Below are 20,018 nucleotides of genomic sequence, written 5' to 3'. Positions count from 1 at the left end.
TCCAGCCTATTTTTGACTACTGTATTTCCCCAATTAATCGCCCGGGCGTTTAATATGCAAAATCAACTAGGACCCCAGGCGTTTAAAAGAACCAGGCGGCTATTCGCTGCAGGCCTTTATTTATTTTTGCACAGACCTGCACCAGGCCATTATTGTGATCACAGTGAATAGCCTTATTTTGGGTTACCTCAATATAATGCAAATAATCGCCCCGGCGGTTATTTGGGTGGGCGTTTAATACGCAAATGGGTGCAGACCCCAGGCGTTTATAAGAACCAGGCGGCTATTTGCGGCCAGGCGATTAATTGGTGAAATACGGTAATTTGCAGGAAACATCTCCACGATGCTTACAGCCTACTTCCCAGGGTACGTTTGGGTCCAGTTGAATTTCTGGATCAGCCACCATTGCTGGAATTATGAAGCATGTTTTAGACCGTCTTCATGTTCATATCATGACGTTTTGATAAGTTTTCATGCCTATAATTACCACCATAGATTTGCTTTAGCTGTTAACTGTCAGGAAGCCTCGATAATAATGACGTAGGAATCCTCCGCAGGCTACACCGTCCCGATTCACTGAACTTTTAGTTCCGGTAAACCTGATATGGGCACCTACGTAGGACGCCTCCTACGCAGGGACCGTAGGCTGCAACCCAGTAGTCATCTAGCCCTTCGATTGAGACAGACCCAAAGAGTGGAGCTGAAACAGAAACCTGCAGGACATGCGGGCCGTAGATCTCTGGTCATTTTACTCTGTTTAGTTTTAGTCAGCCCCAGATATTCTCGTATTCTCGTCTCCAACATACACAAAGACCGTCCCACCTCTGGAAATGGCCACAGTTTGGTGTGGTTTAGGTTACGGTTACGATGAGGTGGGCATTCCCGGAGTTTTGCATGTCTTGCGTCCGGCATCAAACCCTCCCTTTTTGGAATATCTCCCTTTTTTTCCAACCATCCCTGTTTAACTGAGCTGACAGGCTACATCGAGGAGACATTTAGAGGAGAGAACAGGGCATAAGACAAAACTGTTTACTGTGTCACGGTGACCAGCTTTAAGTTAGTAGGTCACTCAGTGGACCATTACTGAGTACACCCACACCATGACTGTCTCTCTCTTTCTGTGGCCTTGTTGCTGCACTTTGTCATTATTTGAGCGCGGCTAATTCTCCAGTGGAGCTCCACGGTGCCAGCCTCCAGCTGCTGGGTGATTTGTGAGGCCACAGCAAAGCATCACAGTGACACAGCAGCTACAGAGGATAAGGTCTATAAGTTAGACTCCGGCTCAGGGCAGCATTAACAATGGAGGCATATTAGCTGTGGTCAGGCCAAAGGGAACCTTTTAGACCTTTTAACATTCAGGGCAATGAGCCAAATGTGAGCTAGCGGAAAGCGGAGAGCTACTCCCACTATTTGTCTTGGATAGATGGGTGGGCGCTATCGATCTGTCTCTGTCTGCTACATTATTTGCCTTTTTTTTTTGTTGTTCATTTGTTGCTTGATCCATCAGTCACACCTCATTTCTTAGACACACTGACTGGATTTTGATGAGGCTTAGGGAGCTGGTATATTGACAGGCCTAAAGGGGGCGCCACAATGTTAGGTCAAAACAAGGTGATTTTTTTTCTGATTAGGCCAGTGTTTGGATGCTTTTGAAAATTTTTGCATCCGTTCAAACTTTTGAAATTTCTTTTTTTACTTTCATTATTGTTTTCTAGTAGAAATTATTCCACTTTTTAACCTTTTAGACTTTTCCCAGCTACTACCAGCTCGCCCAAACATCCTCCATCAACACCTTGTCTTCACCATTTCTTTTCTTCGTTATTTAGGAATACACAGTATAAATTTAGAAAAGTTTGTGCCAATGGATTTTTTTTTTTTTTTTTGTCATCGTAGCTTCCCTTTGAAAAATTTTGAAGGTCCTGCAAGCCGAACTCTTTTCAAGTTAAAACTGTAGAGTCCCCGCAGTAAAGCATAAAACACAGTACGTTCTCACCATGACTGAAATATCTAGATATGCACATAAAACACTTTCCAGAGTTTAAAATAAAGAAGAGCAGAGGAGGACCTGGTAATTGACTCATCAGGGGAAATGTGGAGTGTGCGGATAGGTGAATTTATCTAATGCAGGTAATTAAGTTCGGAGACAAAAGGCGAAGTTCAGTTTGATTTGACTTATATCAACATTACACTCTTGTTAAAAAATTCAAATTCCTCCCACCTGGAGTGGCCGGGGTACTGTGTAATACTTCAGGCTTCATACTGGAACTGTCTCCCATAAACTCAGGTGAGGGTGACCTGCTGAGAGCCAGTAGGTGTTCTTAGACGATCGTAACATTTGCTAATATCCTCCCTTGTAAAATGTAATGTGTTAACACCGTGGAACCTTTTGAAACGGCCTGGAGTTTGCGGTGGTGTAAATCTTGCCCGCAGGCCGCCGATTTTGTGGCTCTTTTCTAGCCACGGAGCCCAGACGGGGGGACAATGACAGCTCGCGGCAGCTCTTAATGACTCCTGGGATCTTTGCCAACAGTGCCGACTCAAACTCACACCATCCTCCATTCTGGCTCCGAGTCCCCCACCGGTCGTGCTCAGACCTCGGTGATGTACGAGCGACTGCAGGCGGCGCGTTCTCGCTTTAATGGGTCAAGGGATTCAGAGGGACTTGCGTTCACCATGGGCTACGGAGACGCGCGTCTATTTCTGGCTCGCTAGATTGGTAATAAGCCCTGCTGGATGGACTGCAAAGTTGTTGGTTTTTTTTTTTGTCTCATTAAGTTTCACTGAATTGAGTCATTTACTACACAGGTTTCTAGGTAATAGCAAAGCAGTTTTCTTGTACCGTTCTGTCTGTTTTTCCCAAGAGAACGTTTTATCAAGCTGCACACTGCTGAAAATCGATGGTTTGCTGCTACCTTATTCATGGCAAACATGCATACTTTATGTAACATTAAATAAGCCCCCTGAAATTAGGGTGACTCTTTAATTTGGCATATATTCAAAATCCATCCTTACACACATATATATATATATATATATACTTCTACTGCAATAGCTGCTGCAGTTTCCCCGGGGGATCATTAAAGTTTCAACCTACCCAATCCAGTCCTTCTTCATAGCTGATTTTCCTGATATCTCCTCGTCTTCTTCCCCCAAAATGCACCGCGGACAGCAAGTAGTGCAAACAGATTTTTAAAAGTTGACATTTTATTAGAATTTGTGCTGCCTTGGCACATCAGAGGTGCTGCTTAATTCAGTGTGGACTCAGTGTGGATCTAAAGGCATATTCTGATTTCTTTTTTTTTTTATATAATTCTTAGTCGTCTTCTTTCTCTTAATGGTATTCTGACTCTGAAGCGGGGATGTGGCTCTTTGCTGTCTGCTTAGCATACTCTTGTCTGTCTCTTTTCACTCTCCACTGCTTTTGCTAACTCACCACCCCCTCTATTGCCGATGTGCTTTCTCCCAGACAGACCTAGACAAACACACATTATTTTTCCTCCTTTTTTTTTTTTTTTTTTTTTTTTTTTTTTTTTTTTTCTCTCTTTCTGGGTCTTTATTGCTTCGCGTTTAATGCGGAGCCAAACCAAGCCAATTTCCATGCACTTGTTGCTATGGCAATAAGGTGATAGTTCCTAAATTGTGAAACTTCAGCCTGTCTTTCCATCTCTCTCTCTCTCTCTCTCTCTCTCTCTCTCTCTCTCTCTCTCAATCTCTCTCTCATCCATTTTGCACTTTCTCTTTGAACCCCCCTCATATACGCCTTCAAAGGAGGCCGTATCATTTCACGATCTGTCCATCCTTTTCATAATGCACCTCTGACATCAGCTCAACAGTAAAGCGTATTAGTGACCTTGCCCTTTATGGTGCCACTAGGGTGTGTGTGTACGTGTGTGTGTGTGAGTGTGTGTGCGTAGAGAGAGTACAGACATGCCAGCATCTAACACTTCCTCCTCCTGTGTTTGGGTGGACACAGTTGCTGCAGTTTATGCAACAGTGACTTTTGCCGGTAGGAACCTAGCATTATTCATTGGCTTGTTTTTGCTTGGTTTTAATGGAAAATTACCTACCCGGGGAGCTTTTTCTTTCTCGACAACACCCTCACACTCTTACACATCATCACACCTGAGAGCAGAACAGACAGGCTTCAATTGTCGGCCACTGGCAGTGCGGAGGAGCTTTGAAGGTTTAGCTCAGACTTACCACACACTTCGTACTGGGTGATGCTTAGTCACAGAGACGCCAATCTGTAATTTCAGTTCTACAACTGCAATAGACATTTTGAAGCATGGCTGATGTAAAAGGTGGCACTGGAGCTTTAAAGGCAGAATAAGGAGGATTCTCCTTAAAAAGCAAACAAACAAACAAACAAAAAAAAACAATGTATAGACTCATACAAAAATAATCCCACTCAGTCATCACTTCTGAGCCACTAGAGGTGTGTGTTGGTGTGTGTGTCTGCAGAGACCCTGCCCTCTGCCTGGGTTTTCTTGTTTTGCTGAGCTCAGGAGTCTCCTGGGCGTCGGCCTTTGAGCAGCGGGTGTGTAGCTCCCAGCCAATCACAGGGCAGTGCAGCTTAGCCAGGGAGGAGTGTGCAACTTTGAATGTTGAGTTTAGAAACCACAAACAACAAATCCTACTCATTCTGCCTTTAAACATAGAGGCTACATTAGAAGAAGAACACTGAGGTACAAGTGCAGAATCGGCCTGTAGCCTGTCACGATAGTGAATAAAAAAACGAGCAAGCTTACCAAAATATTAATTTCAAATCAGAGGAACTGTATGAAATGTCCAAATATAACAAAAAATACAAAGGTGTGATTATGTGCTCTCATTTTGATCTGCAGCCCTGTTAGCATGACTGACACGTTAAGCATTTAAACACGAGACTGAAGCTGCAGTAGAGTTACAGGTAACACTTTACAATAAGAGTACAACAATTAACGTTAGTTAACGTTAGTTAATGCTGTAATGGTTAATTAACTGTTAGTTAATGATTGTTATGGCATTTACTAATGTTAATAATATCAACAATAACCCTTAAATAACATATAAATTAATGCCTTAGCATGAACAGCATTAGTACATGATTCTTAGACACATTAGTTAACGGTTAGTTAACTGTTACTTAATGTTTATTAACTGTTACTTAATGTTTATTACAGCATTAACTAACGTTAATTGTTGTACTCTTATTGTAAAGTGTTACCGAGTTACAAGGTACTCAAAACTCTACTTTTCAAAACTTTGGTGTTGACTTCGGTACTGAAGCATAAAGTGTTGTAACCAGCGGCGCAAATTTCCCTTAGACATTGGGGGGAACACATTTAGCGGGGGGTCAGGGGGTCAAGAGGGGTTTAATTTATCTTTTATAAGTATTGGGGGTACTTGTCCCCCCTGAACCCCCCCTAAATTTGCGCCCATGGTTGTAACGTTGCAACGACAAGAGCTCAGCGTTTTCCCGGCCTCCACCTCCACCGGCCACTAACAGGGATGAATTCAGGAGAGTGCACGTGACTCCTCCATATTGAAGGCCAACACTCTCAACGCTCTCCATGCTGCCAATCTGAAGTTGCCGGGTGAACCTTTAATGATGCCCGCTGGGAAATTGGGTTGTTGCAAAGGGAAGTAATAATGGGAAATGAGTGGAGAACTTTGACATCTAATTATGATTTATATTTTCGGCGCCGGGTCCGACCAACCAGGCTGAGAGAAGGGAGGAACTGTATTAGCAGAGTGTGGCAAGGAGAGCGGAGGTTGAGAGCTGACAATTATTACCAATACATGAGGAGGCTGCAGAGGAAGAGATGATGGTGTTGAGTGTGTGTGTGTGTGTGTGAGAGAGAGAGTGTGTGTAAGGGTGGAGAAGAGGGGTGGTTTTGCTTTGGGGAAGGACAATGTGACAATGTGTTACTTTTTTTTTCTTTTAAAGGTCAGAACTGAGCTATTTTCTTTGTTATAGGGTTTTGAGGACACAGTGTGAGTCTGTGTGTGTGACTTCACAGTGTGTGTGTGCATGTGTGTGTGTGAGTGTGTGGACATAAAAGTGAAGGCTGTGACAGCTCTATAAGTCAAGAGCAGCCGGTAAATCCTAATCAATGCCAAGTTTAGCCCTTCTCACTTTCTTTCCATCTACCTCCCCTTCCCATCTCTCTCTCTCTCTCTCTCTCTCACACACACAAGCACACACACATACACACACATGCGCACACACACTCCATCATCCCAGCACATCCAAAACCAAACATGTCTCCTTTGTTTCTTAACTATGTCATGACTCACATAACTGTAACGCTTCTCTCTCTCCTTGCCTTTTCCTACAATATCACTGTGTGTCTGCTCTGTCCCTTGCCACTACAGCACACACACAAACACACACTGATGCACACACACACCCACACACACGGATGGATGGATGCACACATACTTGTTATTGATTCTCAATATATTTTCCTCCTCACAGACTGGTGTGGGCATAACAACAAAGTCTCTCTCCTTGCATTCAGCTGTTGAATGAATGTTACGCAAACCTTCGATGAATTGACAATAAGATGCGTCCCCATAATAAACAGACATCCTGAATGTTACAAAAAACAATAATAATACACATCAAAGCGAAAAAAAAAAAAAATTGAAATTGAATTGAATCTTTTAAGAACTGATTATTACTATGCAGGTTGTTTGTGCCAGCTGAATAAAACCATAATTCACACTTTGATCCAAAGGCGAAAACAGAGAAAAGCACCTTGTGATATTCAGATGAACCAACTAATGCCTATACAACCATGATAGAGACTTACTGTGTATAGGACCGGCTGTTGTCAAGGACCTCACAGCACAATATGAATCACCATTTATATCACAACACATTGCAATACTCTGCAGAATTGACTAAGCAGATCTAAGCAGACGCTGTGGGGACCGGCCTTAAAAATAACATTTTAATTAATTTAGGCCTAATTAGCCTGTCATTGTTTAATATTTTTCCTCTCTTTATTAGCCTGTGTCAGTGTGAACACACTGCATGGCAAATCACCGTAATAATAACTAGATACTTAACTAGAAAAAGTGTATAGTAGAGCACAGACCTCCACCAGAGAGTCAGTTCACTGAGGAGTAATAAAATCTGACATGTAATCATGGAATGCAGCTCAGATTGACAGGAAATATGAATCAACTTTAACCAGTTTTGAAGCTGTTATGCAGCGTCCTGATTGGTGGAAAACGTTATCCCATGTGTACATGAAGACACGACACAAGCCTCATTTCATTCAGAAAACATGGAAATCAGTTTCAGCCTCACCTGTCCTATCCTGCTGCTCTCCAGCGACAACCAGCCAATCAGACGCAGCATCCTGCATCTGGTTGTGGCGGCTTCTCTCACGTAAATAACAATAAGCTTACAGATGGATTTATAACGTCTTTTGAAGCCATGGGTCGAACGCACATATTTATGGTTGATAAATCATTCCTAAGAAAATGATTTCCGTCTCAATTTTGTTTTGGTGTTGCTTCAGTATAGAACAAATATGATAGATATCTTAAAAAGTGGAACACATATTTTTCCTCGTCACATTTTCTGAATTTGTTAACATTTTGTTGAAACTTTGGCAGGTTGGGTGTGGTCCGTGGGCCGTCAGGTGGAAGCTGTTGCAGTAAAATTGAGTTCAACATAAAGCCTGCTGCTAAACACCTGCAAAATTATAAATAAACTGACTCAGAACAGTTTAAAATTCAAAATTTTCATTCTAATTCAATAAAACAGAATTAGGGCATTGTAGATGTCATAACTGATTTTTTTTGGTACAGCTCTACTTGAAAATGAGAGTCCTAAGACATATCTGTGGTGGACAGATATTTTACAGTTCACTCAAAACACCAAAAAAAGAAGAGATTAACCCCCCTAAACTACCCCTGATGCAATCTGTTTCATCCAGACAGTTTCTGTGTGATTTGGCAAAGTTTCCATTCTTTCACAATCCTCACTGTGTACCCGTGACCCGATACAGTGGAGCTCTAAAATGGAAATGTCTGTAATGTGCAATGTGAAAACCTCATCAGCAACAACTATTTCCAGAAACAGTGAAAAGTTTAACTGGGAGCCAAAGAATCCCTGCAAACTGTGTCTACCTGCGTGCGAGTTTGTACTCCTTCGAGATAGAGTAGTTACAGTTTGCAGATGATTTTTCAGTAGGGAATCGTTCCCAATGAGCCCCTTCGTATTGTCAGGCTGGAAACCCCGGCAAATCACACAAAAACCATCTGAATGGATAGACTACACGAGTGAGAAAAAGTGAGAAAATATCTTGTTTTCTGTATTTTGTGTGAACTGTCTCTTTAAACTGATCGGCAATAATGAAAAATTAAACACTCACCATTAATTGCAATTAACCGAAAAAACAACAAAAAAAAAAAAACATTTGCTCGATTGTTTGGTTGACAAATGTGCCTCCACTGCAGCGCACTCACATTTCCTGTAACGTCTTTATCCAAAAAAAAAAAAAAAAAAAAAATCTGCTTCAAGCAAGCACACAACACTTTTTGCAATATCGGGGGCCAAATTTGAGCACATTTTTTCATTTCCAGGCAACTTCTCTAATTTGATACATCATAATCCTTTAACAGTAGTTGGAGGAAAAGCCAAAGTTTCTCCTCTCCACTTTGCTTTGTCTCAGCCAGACAGCTAATTTTATCTGCTTGGTTTCTTGGCCGTGTCGTGACTCCCAGTACTCCATAACTGATTTCTTCTTCTCTCTCTCTCTCTCTCTCTTTTTTTTATTTGCCTCCCCCTCCGTCTCCTCCTCCCTCTCAGACAAAAACAAAAACATTTCGTTATTTTTCTCCATTATTTCTGCCGGGCCTTTCCATGTCTTGCTACTACATTACACACATATTCGGATAGAGACACACACACACACACAGACACTGTATATTGCTTCTGTCTGTGTCTTCACTATCTGGGGAAGTGTGTGTTATGTGAATATAATTTCTCTCTCTCTCTCTCTCTATTTGTTTTTCTCTCTCACACACAGAGAGATCGCTTTGTGAAGCTTTTGGATCAACTTCACAACTCCCTGCGAATCGACCTCTCCATGTACCGAGTAAGTCTCCGTGTTCGTGTTCTCCCGTCCCTTTTCTCCACAGCATCGAGTGCAGATCTAAAGCCACACGCCATCCATGTCACATGTAAATCTGCCTCCATTTATTCACAAAGAAATACCAAAAACAGGCTAAAAAAAAAAAGTCCACATAAAACAAATTTATCTTTCTGACCAAGCTGAAATCTTGTGTCTTCCAGAAATACTTAATGCCCCCACATATCTCACACAAAATAATTTATACTCTCTTTTCCATTATCAGCCTCATACTTGTTTACTAAGGCTGTCTTGAAGTAAAAAACGTTGCTTATTTCTGAGCTTTCCTAGCATTTATTCATCACGTATTTCCCCAGGGCCTCAGGAATAGTTTTGTCAGACATCTTTGTCAGGGCGCTGTGACTCTGACTTGCAGTTGCTGTAATCAGTTTCCTTGTAAACAGTGTTGTAGTCATAAAGGAAAGCATAGGAAGGATTAATAAATGAAAAAATGAGTTAAACAGTCAGGAAAACTCTTGGTTCATGCTTTTTCCCCCCGTCAATGAGACTATCGTTATGTACTCCACCACAGTTCAACATTTAATGCGATGGATGTTGTTGATTTATACCATTTTAGCTAAAAAAAATAAATAAATTTAAAAAAAAGAGCAAACTTTGTTCTGCATATTAAATAAAATCCCTGTAATGTTGATAGTCTACAATTTGGGTTTATTTTATAATTGAATTAAAGCCTCACTGTGACTTTAGTCTACTTTGGTTTTTGTATCCGCTAATGAGTTGTCTCTGTTCGTGTGTGTGTATGTACATTTGTGCATTTGTGTGCGTGTGTGTGTGTGTGTGCGTGTGTGTGTGTGTGTGTGTGTGTGTCCAGAACAACTTCCCGGCCAGCAGCAAGCCCCGCCTCCAGGACCTGAAGTCAACAGTGGATCTTCTCACCAGCATCACCTTCTTCAGGATGAAGGTACAAAAACAGTAGTGGAGCAACTCAACTTATAGACAATCAATGCAAATCAATCAATCAATCAATCAATCAATCAATCAATCAATCAGTCTAGGATCACTAAAACTCTAAAAGTGTCTTATGTTTCTCTTTTCCTGTCTTTATGAAATTAATACTTTAGGTTTTTTGGTTTCTGGACATGAGTTGTTACATTGTTTTTAACACTTTATACACTAAATGATTAATCAATCAATCGATCAATCAGGCAAATGTATTTTTCTTTGATATGGTTTTCCTCTGAGATCAACAGGAGCCCAGAAGCGCCTCTTGGCTCCTGATTGATAAAATTTTCTTTAAGTGTCCGTTTAAGAACTGCCATACGTTAAAGGTTTCTGCAGTTACCTTCTGCTTAGGGGTTCCTCAAGGAGCATTCTTGGGTTCCTCAACATTTGCAATCTGAAGAACTTTTAAAGGTTCCCCAAAGTCACTTTACTTCATAGAGTGTGTTCTTCCTCTGCTATGAGCTGTGTGATGAGAATTGTATTAAAGAGGACACGGGCTTTATTGTGTACTTATGACACCGACTAATGTAGATATGGAGACGTGTCAGTGCACACATTCGGCTTCACATTAATGGGCGCACACACAGGCAAATAAAAAATTATTCATTTATGCACATTCACTCGTACATGCGTTAATTGATTTGCACAGATACAGACACACACACACAGAAGGTCAGAGTCCTTCCCCTGCTTTCTACAGAGCGATCAATCTCTACTGCACGGCACACAACCAGTTCACTGTCACAGACATAAGTCAGTCACTGACATCAAACCAACAGCTCTGCCAACTAGCCGTGTGTGTGTGTGTGTGTGTGTGTCTGTGCTCTTGTATCTTTATCCCTGTATAAACTGAATATTTGCACAAGGATCGAAAGATGGAATATAAAATCCTCCAATGTCAGGTGGAGACAGTTGAGACTAGAAAATGAATGCAGTCAGTGGAGCGTGCTCACAAATATAAGGTCCTCACTCATAATATAAGTGTGCATGCTGGCGTGTGTGTGTGTGTGTGTGTGTGCCAACGATGAGACAGCATCAGGATTTGAATTATGATGTGGCGTTTAGGGAGGACTCCCAGAATGGAAATGGAAGAGGTTGGGGTTTTTTTGTGTGCGAGTGAGTGACTTTCACAAACAGAAAATGAATTATTGCAATGTGATAAACACAAACAGGTATTGCTCTGCCTTCCTGTTGCACGTCTTCACTGAGGCCTGGGTTGCTGTGTGTGTTGCTGCATATCCCAGTTGTCATTCCATGATCCCACCAGCTGAGTCAATAGCCAACACCTGCACACACTGCTCGCCCGCCTCTCTCCAACACGTGGACCGAAACAATGTGCATCTGATCAGGGAGCAATTTTGTCATAACAGTAATCAACAAAAATAAAATGATGCAGAAATATCACAGTAACACCTCCATACAAATCACACGCACACACACACACACACAGCTTGTTTCAAAACTGCAGCAGGTTGCATCCTGCATCTAATGATTTCACAGGAGGAGGTGACCTCATCTCGCCATGAATTGGACACCAGCAATATTTTTAATCGTGTTTCAAGTGATCATATAACACAAATGTTTTTAGCAGGGTCCCTGCAGAAATTCACGTAGCAGAGCTGGTATAGCACACTGCAAAAAAACAATCTTAAAAGGTTATTTTTATTCTCTTACTCAGCACAGGACAGTGGACAAGTTTATTCCCACTAGTTCAACTTTTTCCCGAATTTTCTTGAGTCAAGTTTAATTTTCCTAATCCTAGAGGGCAGATCTGCTTTATTCTGCCTTGTTTTAAGATATTTATCTGCCAGTGGGATTATCTCATTTTTTTTTCATTTGTTTTGAGAAAATCAGGATTTTAAGACTTTTGTTAAGCTATTAGGTCGTTATTAAGATACATTTTTCCCCCGTGACTGAAAACAAACGCTTGTTTATCCATCACTTTTATCCAGTGTGATGCAGGAAGTAGATCCACTGTTTCTCTTGCAGCTCTGTGGATGATTACTGTATGATAATATTTCAAACAAGGCCACATATTTCAGTGGTGCATTCAAGATGTTTCTGTGAATATTTTAGTTTTGCCTGTTTGAACTGAAGCGAAGTTTCCATTAACCTAACTTTGACTTTTTCCTATTTTCCCTCACCTCAAGTAGACAGCATTTGACTGTTTGCTACAGTTTCCCGCTGATAGCTCAACTTCAATGTGAACCTCACCCACAGGTGACGCGACGGTTATTACAGCATGAGGCGGTTGCCATGGTTACTATTGCCTCTGCTGCTCTCTGGCTTTCAATTACACAGAACGCATAGTGTTGGCAATTCTTCAGCTTTTCTCCCCGGTGGTGGTCTGGGTCAGAAACCGTCTTTTCTCAGGCTCGACATATTCGACACACATATTGACAGCAGGTCCGCTGTTTGACGCGCCACGGAAAAACATGACGTCATGATAGATTGGAAGAGCCTCTCCAAATTTATAATTTTGTTTGTCCCCCATTCAAACTGGTGGAGTGCACTTTCTCAACGTTAAACTCTCTACGCAGAAAATCCAGTCCATTAGTTAAATTTAATCGAGCTAAGCAACAACGCCACCTGCTGGAGCTAAAAAGCCATTACAACACGGATATCAAATCAAATCAAAAAATTAGCATATGAACAACACATGAATGAAAAAATACAGAGAAACATAAAACCGATTATAACGTGTGGCAGGCGAATGCAGCTGAAGTGTCCAGCCGTCCAGGTCCAGTTGTCACCATCTCTGGTTGTCTCTGTCTCAGGTTTTGGAGCTGCAGAGCCCCCCCAGGGCCGCCCACGTGGTGAGGGACTGCGTGAAAGCCTGCCTCAACTCCACTTACGAGTACATCTTCAACAACTGTCTGGAGCTCTACAACCGCCAGTTCCAGCCCGCCGTCCAGCCGGTCAGTCGCTCTGCACAACACGGTTTGGTCCTCTGCAGAAACGGGGCTTTTCACATCCATGCAGAGCTGCAACAAATACAGTTTTTTGGGGTTCTGAAGTTTTGGTGGTAATCAATAGCGAATATTGTCTGCCCCTGCCCACTGTCTGCAGCTAAACTTGGAAACTACTGTCCCTATCAGGCTTATCTTTTTTTGGGCACAGTTATGACTATAGGATGAACAATCTCTTGTGGTTGCTGTGATTCAAATCTTCCTCTCTCTCTCCATTCACTGTGTACCTCCTTAGACCATCGCCATTTCTCGCACTCCCTCTCTCCTCCTCTTCCTCTCTCTGTCTTTTCATACTACTAGCTCACTACTTTGCTTTCTTACCTCACTGTGTAGCTTGCTCAAATTAGTTTCATCATATTGTGGCAGTGTCTGCTCCAATCACAAGTGAAAAAAATCTTTTTGGGAACGAGTTTATCCACTGCAAGTCAACAGCCTACAGATCTGAGAGTAGAGACTGTAAAAAATGTCAGAGGCTGGCAATGCACCACTGAAAGAAAAATGTTCAGTAAAGTCAGTGGAAAGCAGACTGATAAAAAAAAAAGAAAAACAAACGATATCTGAACCCCAAACTGAAAACCGAATGCCTGCCCAACCAAACAACAAATATCCAAACAGTTGAATATTCGGCTCCAGCCTTGTGTGAAATAAACACATTCCTTGTTGTTTGAAAGCTAAAACCCAGTTTTGTCACTATTTCTTAGCTGGTGCAGCCGTTTTACCGCAGCGTGTTCCTGCCCCATCCGAGCCATGGCCAATTACAAGCACCGTGATGCATTTACATTAGAGTCAATCTCGCCTCAGCCAGCTGTGCCAAATCACAGTGACCATAGTATACTGCCTGATTTTGAACCATGGAATTATTTAATTGTGACAAAAAAATGGGGGGATGTTGTTAAACTGTAAATCCGATCCCTAATCCGAGATACCTCCACTGTCCTGCTCTCAAAATGATTTGTCGAGGACTTGTCTAAGATCCTGAAGGAGCCAATAAGGACCTAATGCTTCCTCATTAGTATAAATAATTATACCAAAAGGATTCCCTGATGAACCACATGTGTCAAAGTACCTTCAGGGCCATGAACCTTTCATGAAGTGGTTCTTTAAGGTATCTTATGAGGATAAAATGGCTTTAAAAGTGGCGCTGAATCTTTCTTTTTGCCCCACTTCCTCCAGTGGTGTATGTTCATGTAAAGAACCTGGATTCATGCACTGATGAGTATCAGCCCCCATTTCCCAGGAATTATTTCCAGGAAACCGCGTGCCCTTAACGGTTGCCAGATAATTGCATATCTCGGTGTGTATAAATTCATTAAATCACTTTGCGTTCGCTATAAATGAACACTTTGCATGGTAATTGAAAAGAAATCCCCTTTCAGCTTAGTGGAGTGTTAAGAACCTGATTACACAAAGAAAAAAAAATGGAAGAAGAGTTTGTGAAAATGAAATACTTCTCGGTAATTTGGGGGATAATGTACTCACTTACTGAAATCACAAATGCTGAGCAGCAGAAATATTTATTTTGTGCTGTCACGTGTTTTGTGACAACATTTTACTACGCCACAGGCGGCCCAAACCACACACAATGTGAAAGGCCCTTTAACCCCTGAGCAAGCTGCCCATTCTGTTCACATTTTGGGAATAAAGTCTCATTTTGTTGTAACTTGATTATTTCATCATTAATCATTGCATGACGGTCTTTTATTCAGTGAGGTTTGGTCTTGGATGGAAATGGAGCTGTTTTCTGTGTGTTTCATTCATTTTTAGACTTGTCATGTCACATGTGACAAAATTATTGTTTAAATCTTTAAACGTCCAAAATAGGACAGAGGTTTTTAGCTTGCGGCCCTTGGACACAGCTGAATTTTGCTGAGTGGCCCTGAGGCTTTACAGGGATCCTACGAGTTTGATTTTAGACTTTTAAAGACTTCTTTTAATGCCACTCTGAATTGAAGACCAACTGAACAATAAGCAAAACCGAAAAAATTTATGAATGAATGCAGTGCCTTTTACGAATTTTTAAGTATCCACAGGGACCGTGCATTATTTTTTTTATTTTTAATTTGTGAATATTCGATTTTAGAAAAGAAAATGTATATATATTGTTATGGGTGTAAATTGATCCTGAACGTCCATGCCTAATTCCAATCCATTCTTTATTTTATATCCCTTTGTTTTCTTTTGCAGCCCAAGCCAGAGAAGAAAAAGAAGAAGAAGGAAAAAGTGGAGGGAGAGGAGGGAGAGGAAGGGGAGGAAGAGGAGGAAGAGGAAGAGGAGGAGGAAGAGGAGGAGGAGAAGAAGGAGGAGGGCCAGCCGGAGGAGCAGGGACCGAGCATCCAGAATCTGGACTTCTGGCCCAAACTCATCACCCTCATCGTCTCCATCATCGAGGAGGACAAGAACTCCTACACGCCCATCATCAACCAGTCAGTACTGGGCTGCTCACTGGGAAACTATTATAGACGTTTTTGGCATTTTGTTGTATTTGGCATTTTTTAAATCTGAAATGTGTTAAAGTAACAGCATTTCACCGTAGGTACTCAAGGGAGAATCAGACTTTTTCAACAGACATGTTCATTTTGCGTTCTTGTCACAAACTTTAATGACGAGTGCGTCTGCAACAAACGACACATTAATCTGTCAATTACATTTTAAATGTATTGTTTTCTCTGTAAAGTGATAAAAATAATGGCAAATTCCTATTGAAAATAAGGAGAGCCCAGATTGACTGCCTTATGATGATCATAATAATGCTAATTATAATAATAATTTAATTTAATTTAGTCATTAGTAAAATGTAAATAAAAGGAATAATCTCATATAAAATAGGTTAAATTAATAAGTAAATAAATAACCACATATATATAAACAAATAAGATGCAATTAAAAAAAGACAAGATGAGCAGATTTGACTCATGAAATCAAAATAAATAAATAAATATGTCCAAGAAACTGGACCAATCCGCTAAAAGCTGTAAATTATTTTGGTCACTTGCTTACTGAGGGGACAATTACAATTATTTACACACATTATGCTAGAAAGAGACATGACAACATATGAGTTGGCCATCTTTTTTATGTCGTCCGCATGTCACTTTAATAAATCACAACTCAAAAACTCACTTAATTTGATTTTATTCACCACTTCAGTTTCCTTGTTTCCAAGTCTTTATAAGTGCCTGTGAATCTCTCAGGGGAGGAACAGCCATAAATAATTAAACAAATCTCTTCTATAAAAAAAAAAAAAAATAACACACTTGACAGCTGTGTTTCATATCTATAATGACATAAAATTGCAGAGAAAATGAAAAATATGTTAAACTACGGTTCTCAAACTACGGCAGTGAACCTCTAACAGGGCCGCCGGTTCTGCTCATGGTGGGTCCGTATGACACAGACGTCAATTTGTTTTTCAATATGAATTTCATTTCCAGGCTCAAAAGGGTTTTCACCCCCAGTGTGTGTGTGTGTGTGTGTGTGTGCTGGACTGTTTGTCATCACAGGCAAAAACACGAGCGTACATGAAACATGAACCCACACAAAAAGCATCGACTCGCAAATCGAACACACACACAAACGTTCAATCCAGCAGAAAACACACACACACACACACACGCATGCATGCACACACACTAACTAGCGCTGAAACTGTGTGTCCTGCCTCCCCCTCTCTCCCTCCAGGTTTCCTCAAGAACTCAACGTGGGTAAAGTCAGCGCCGAGGTCATGTGGACGCTGTTCGCCCAGGACATGAAATATGCCCTGGAGGGTAAGACTGTGCATGTATGGGTGTGTGTTTGTGTGTGTGTGTGTGTGTGTGTTCCAGATAGATGAGCACCCCCATCAGTCTAGCCACTCCGACGAGCTTTCCTCCCTCTCCGCGCTCATTTATTATTTTTTTTCCATTATCTCCATCTACTCTCTCTCTCTCTCTCTCTCTCTCTCTCTCTCTATCTCTCTCTCTCTCCTTCTGTTTGCCGTCGTCTCTTCCAGTCTTGGATAACATTGACCACTACCACTGGAACAACGGTGAGGTTATAACACACACACAGCTGATAACAAGGTACAGTCACAACAGCCAGTATTTGAACGCTGACGGTGATCGAGGCCTCCGAATGGAAAAAACAAAAAAAAAACAAACAAAAAAAAACACGTGCACCATTTTTATGGATCGTCGATTGTTGCATTCAGGGCCTTCGGAGCGGCACTGTGTCGCACAATAGGAATGAAAAATTACTTTTCAGGTGCCACGTCTGGCATTGTTAGACATCAATATATTATTGTTGATTTGATTGTGATACTTAAACTGTAAACAAATGGTTGAGACTAGCAGCCTCCAGAGACGGTGTTGCTACCTGTCCCTGCACCGCCTCCCTTTTGTTTTCTTTTGTGCGTCTTCGCTGTGGAGGATAAACATGTTGGAAGTGACTTTTCCATCCGCCTGCCGCTTGTTCCGCTGTCATCACCAGAAACTCTCCGCGCTGGTGGTCTGCAACCTCGGAGCGCTCGCCCGCGACCGCACGGATCACGACGACATGACCTTTGTTCCTCCCTGGTGAAATGCTAAATGCCGGCCTCGTTGTCGCTGCCGTACGACTGTAAGCCACATTTCTGTGGTTTGACTCGCCCTCATCGACTTCCCCTCAGCGCTCGCCCTCAGGGGGAATCACCACCACCATCATAACTTCACTGCATTTGTCTGGAAAACTTTACTGGGCTGAAGAAGCGAGTCAGTAGCAGAGGTCACTCTAGAGGCAGGAGGAGGCAGGGCTGCCAGATCTGTGAGACAAAAGCAGCCAAACAGCAACTCAAAACCAGCCCGACCGGGTATAAAAACAGCCCAAAAATCAGCCCAATACCAGAACTCAAAATAAGCCCATAAAAATCCATATATGTTGCTTTTAAAGTCCAACAGCATTGCTGTAATTGCAAAATGCACTATAATATCTATAAAATAACATCATAAACATTAAAGGCAATTTCCCAGGCAAAGGCGATTGAAAATCATTTCAGCTCACCTGTTAAACTGCTGGCTGTCTCCAACATAAAAAAGAACGGGGAAAAAACTCCATGAACTTGAACTATTTACAGCGCTGTCCAGTTTCTTTTTAGACATGTTGAGATCCCTCGCCCTGGTCCCTGTCATACAGAACTGTATTGAACAAGGCCAGCATCTCTCTGGTGGGCTCAAACTCGTGGCAGCAGGTTTCATTAGTCATTCAAAATATGAATCTTTATTCATAGGCATTATTCATCATCTGTTTGCCACAGGTCTGCCCAAGCCCAACCCGCGGACAAAATTTGTTACCCGCGGCAACACTTAAAAAGTAGCCCAATTTGGCGGAAAAAACGCGGACTTGGCAACCCTGGGAGGAGGAGGATTTTCCTAAAAAAAACAATGAATAGACAAAATAAAATAGCTCAGGACTCTTCTGGGCGTCGGCCTTTGAGCAGCGGGAGTGTCACTCTCAGCCAATCACAGTGCGCCGTGAGAGATCGACAGCACGATATCCAATAGGAAGCTACGAAAATCACAGACTCGTAAGAAAGGAGACACAGCGGACGAAGCTCGTCCCACGGTGAGAGTGAATCTGGGGTTGAGCTTTCACCTGCTGGCGAGCGTTGAGGGAGAGGAGGAGGAGGACGAAGAGCGATGCCTGTTTTCTATTTGACAGGCAGCTGCCCGCAGGACAATTTTTTTTTCCTAGGACAGTGATGTTACATTTCAGGTGGGCGTGTCATTCAAATTAAAGTATAAGTGTAAGTAAACAAACCAATATCCATATAATTACCGTCAAACTATGGAAAGTCTCTCACCTGTCAAATCAACTGTTGTTCTATACCTCATCTTACCACTGAAATACTACTACTACTACTACTACTACTAATAATAATAATAATAATAATAAAAGCCTAATGAATAAATAAAAAGCACAAATCAGTGCAGGTCAAAATAACAAACGCCAGTATATCACAATAATCTAGTGTGGCCTCCTCCATGTTTCTGCCTGTAAAAAGGTGACAAAACGTGAGCTGCCTCTGTGCAAGGACAAGCTTTCTTTTAAAGTCATCTGCTGCTCACTTTCCCTCTAATGTCCATGTGATCTCCACCTGTTGGTGCATGTTGCTGCTGGTCAAGGTTAAGTCTGGGGTTAGGGGGGCGATACCTGGGCGATACCACAAACTTCACCCTTTTTCATCCTGTAAGAACCAGGATCCTCTTGCAAAAGTGACGTATTCATGATGCATTGAGGTTAAACTACATACACATCTTTATACGCATTTTGTAGTAACCGTGTTTCCATCCACCTATTTTTATTCGCATTTTCAAAAATTGCGAAAAAAAAAAAAAAAAAACTTGGAAGGAAATGCCAGAAATTCAAAAAATGGCCGAAAATTCGCAAAAAAAAGTTTTTACATTTGGAGGGGGTGGATTTCTCAGCGTATCGATAAAAGAAAATGCGACTTTTTGCTGCGGAAACAGGTTTCGCGAATAAACGATGACTGGACCGGAGACCACGTCACACTTCTACGCTACAGTCTTATTATTAGTTATTATTATTATTATTATTATTATTATTATTATTATTATTAGTCTCTTATTCCTTATTTAGGATGGTTGGGTACGAAGTTAGCGCTGCCAAAATAGTAACCAGACTTCTCCCAAGAGCCGACAAGTTCAGCAGGAATCTGTCCCTGATCAGCTGTTGAGTGTCAGCTGAGTGTTTGTTGTTGTTCAGTCGACACACAGACGCTATCTTATGACATCATCTCACGGCGAACTCTGCTCCCAATAAACTAAAAACTAAAACTAATGGAAACAGGCATAAATTCGCATTTTCTTTTGCGCATTTTGACAAAATTCGCTCAAAAATTTTGATATATTTGGATGGAAACCTGACTAATGATTAGAATCAAACAGTGCCATTTCTATGATTATAAAAAATCACTTGACTTTGT

General features: G+C 41.6%; 1 protein-coding gene across 1 annotated transcript in view; it reads left to right on the top strand.

Moving 5' to 3' along the window:
* The window catches only part of LOC115364824 (uncharacterized), a 216,989-nt gene that overhangs the window by 150,713 nt on the left and 46,258 nt on the right, over window positions 1-20,018 (top strand). Inside the window, exons 23-27 of the mRNA XM_030059449.1 lie at window positions 9,030-9,098; window positions 9,964-10,053; window positions 12,872-13,003; window positions 15,350-15,486; window positions 16,742-16,827. Of these exons, the coding sequence (XP_029915309.1) occupies window positions 9,030-9,098; window positions 9,964-10,053; window positions 12,872-13,003; window positions 15,350-15,486; window positions 16,742-16,827 (514 nt within the window). The remainder of the gene's footprint in view (window positions 1-9,029; window positions 9,099-9,963; window positions 10,054-12,871; window positions 13,004-15,349; window positions 15,487-16,741; window positions 16,828-20,018) is intronic.

The sequence above is a fragment of the Myripristis murdjan genome, chromosome 9, assembly GCF_902150065.1.
Source record: "Myripristis murdjan chromosome 9, fMyrMur1.1, whole genome shotgun sequence".
NCBI lineage: Eukaryota > Metazoa > Chordata > Actinopteri > Holocentriformes > Holocentridae > Myripristis > Myripristis murdjan.
The sequence above is the reverse complement of the archived record's forward strand: the minus strand, read 5'-3'. Positions and strand labels throughout refer to the sequence as shown.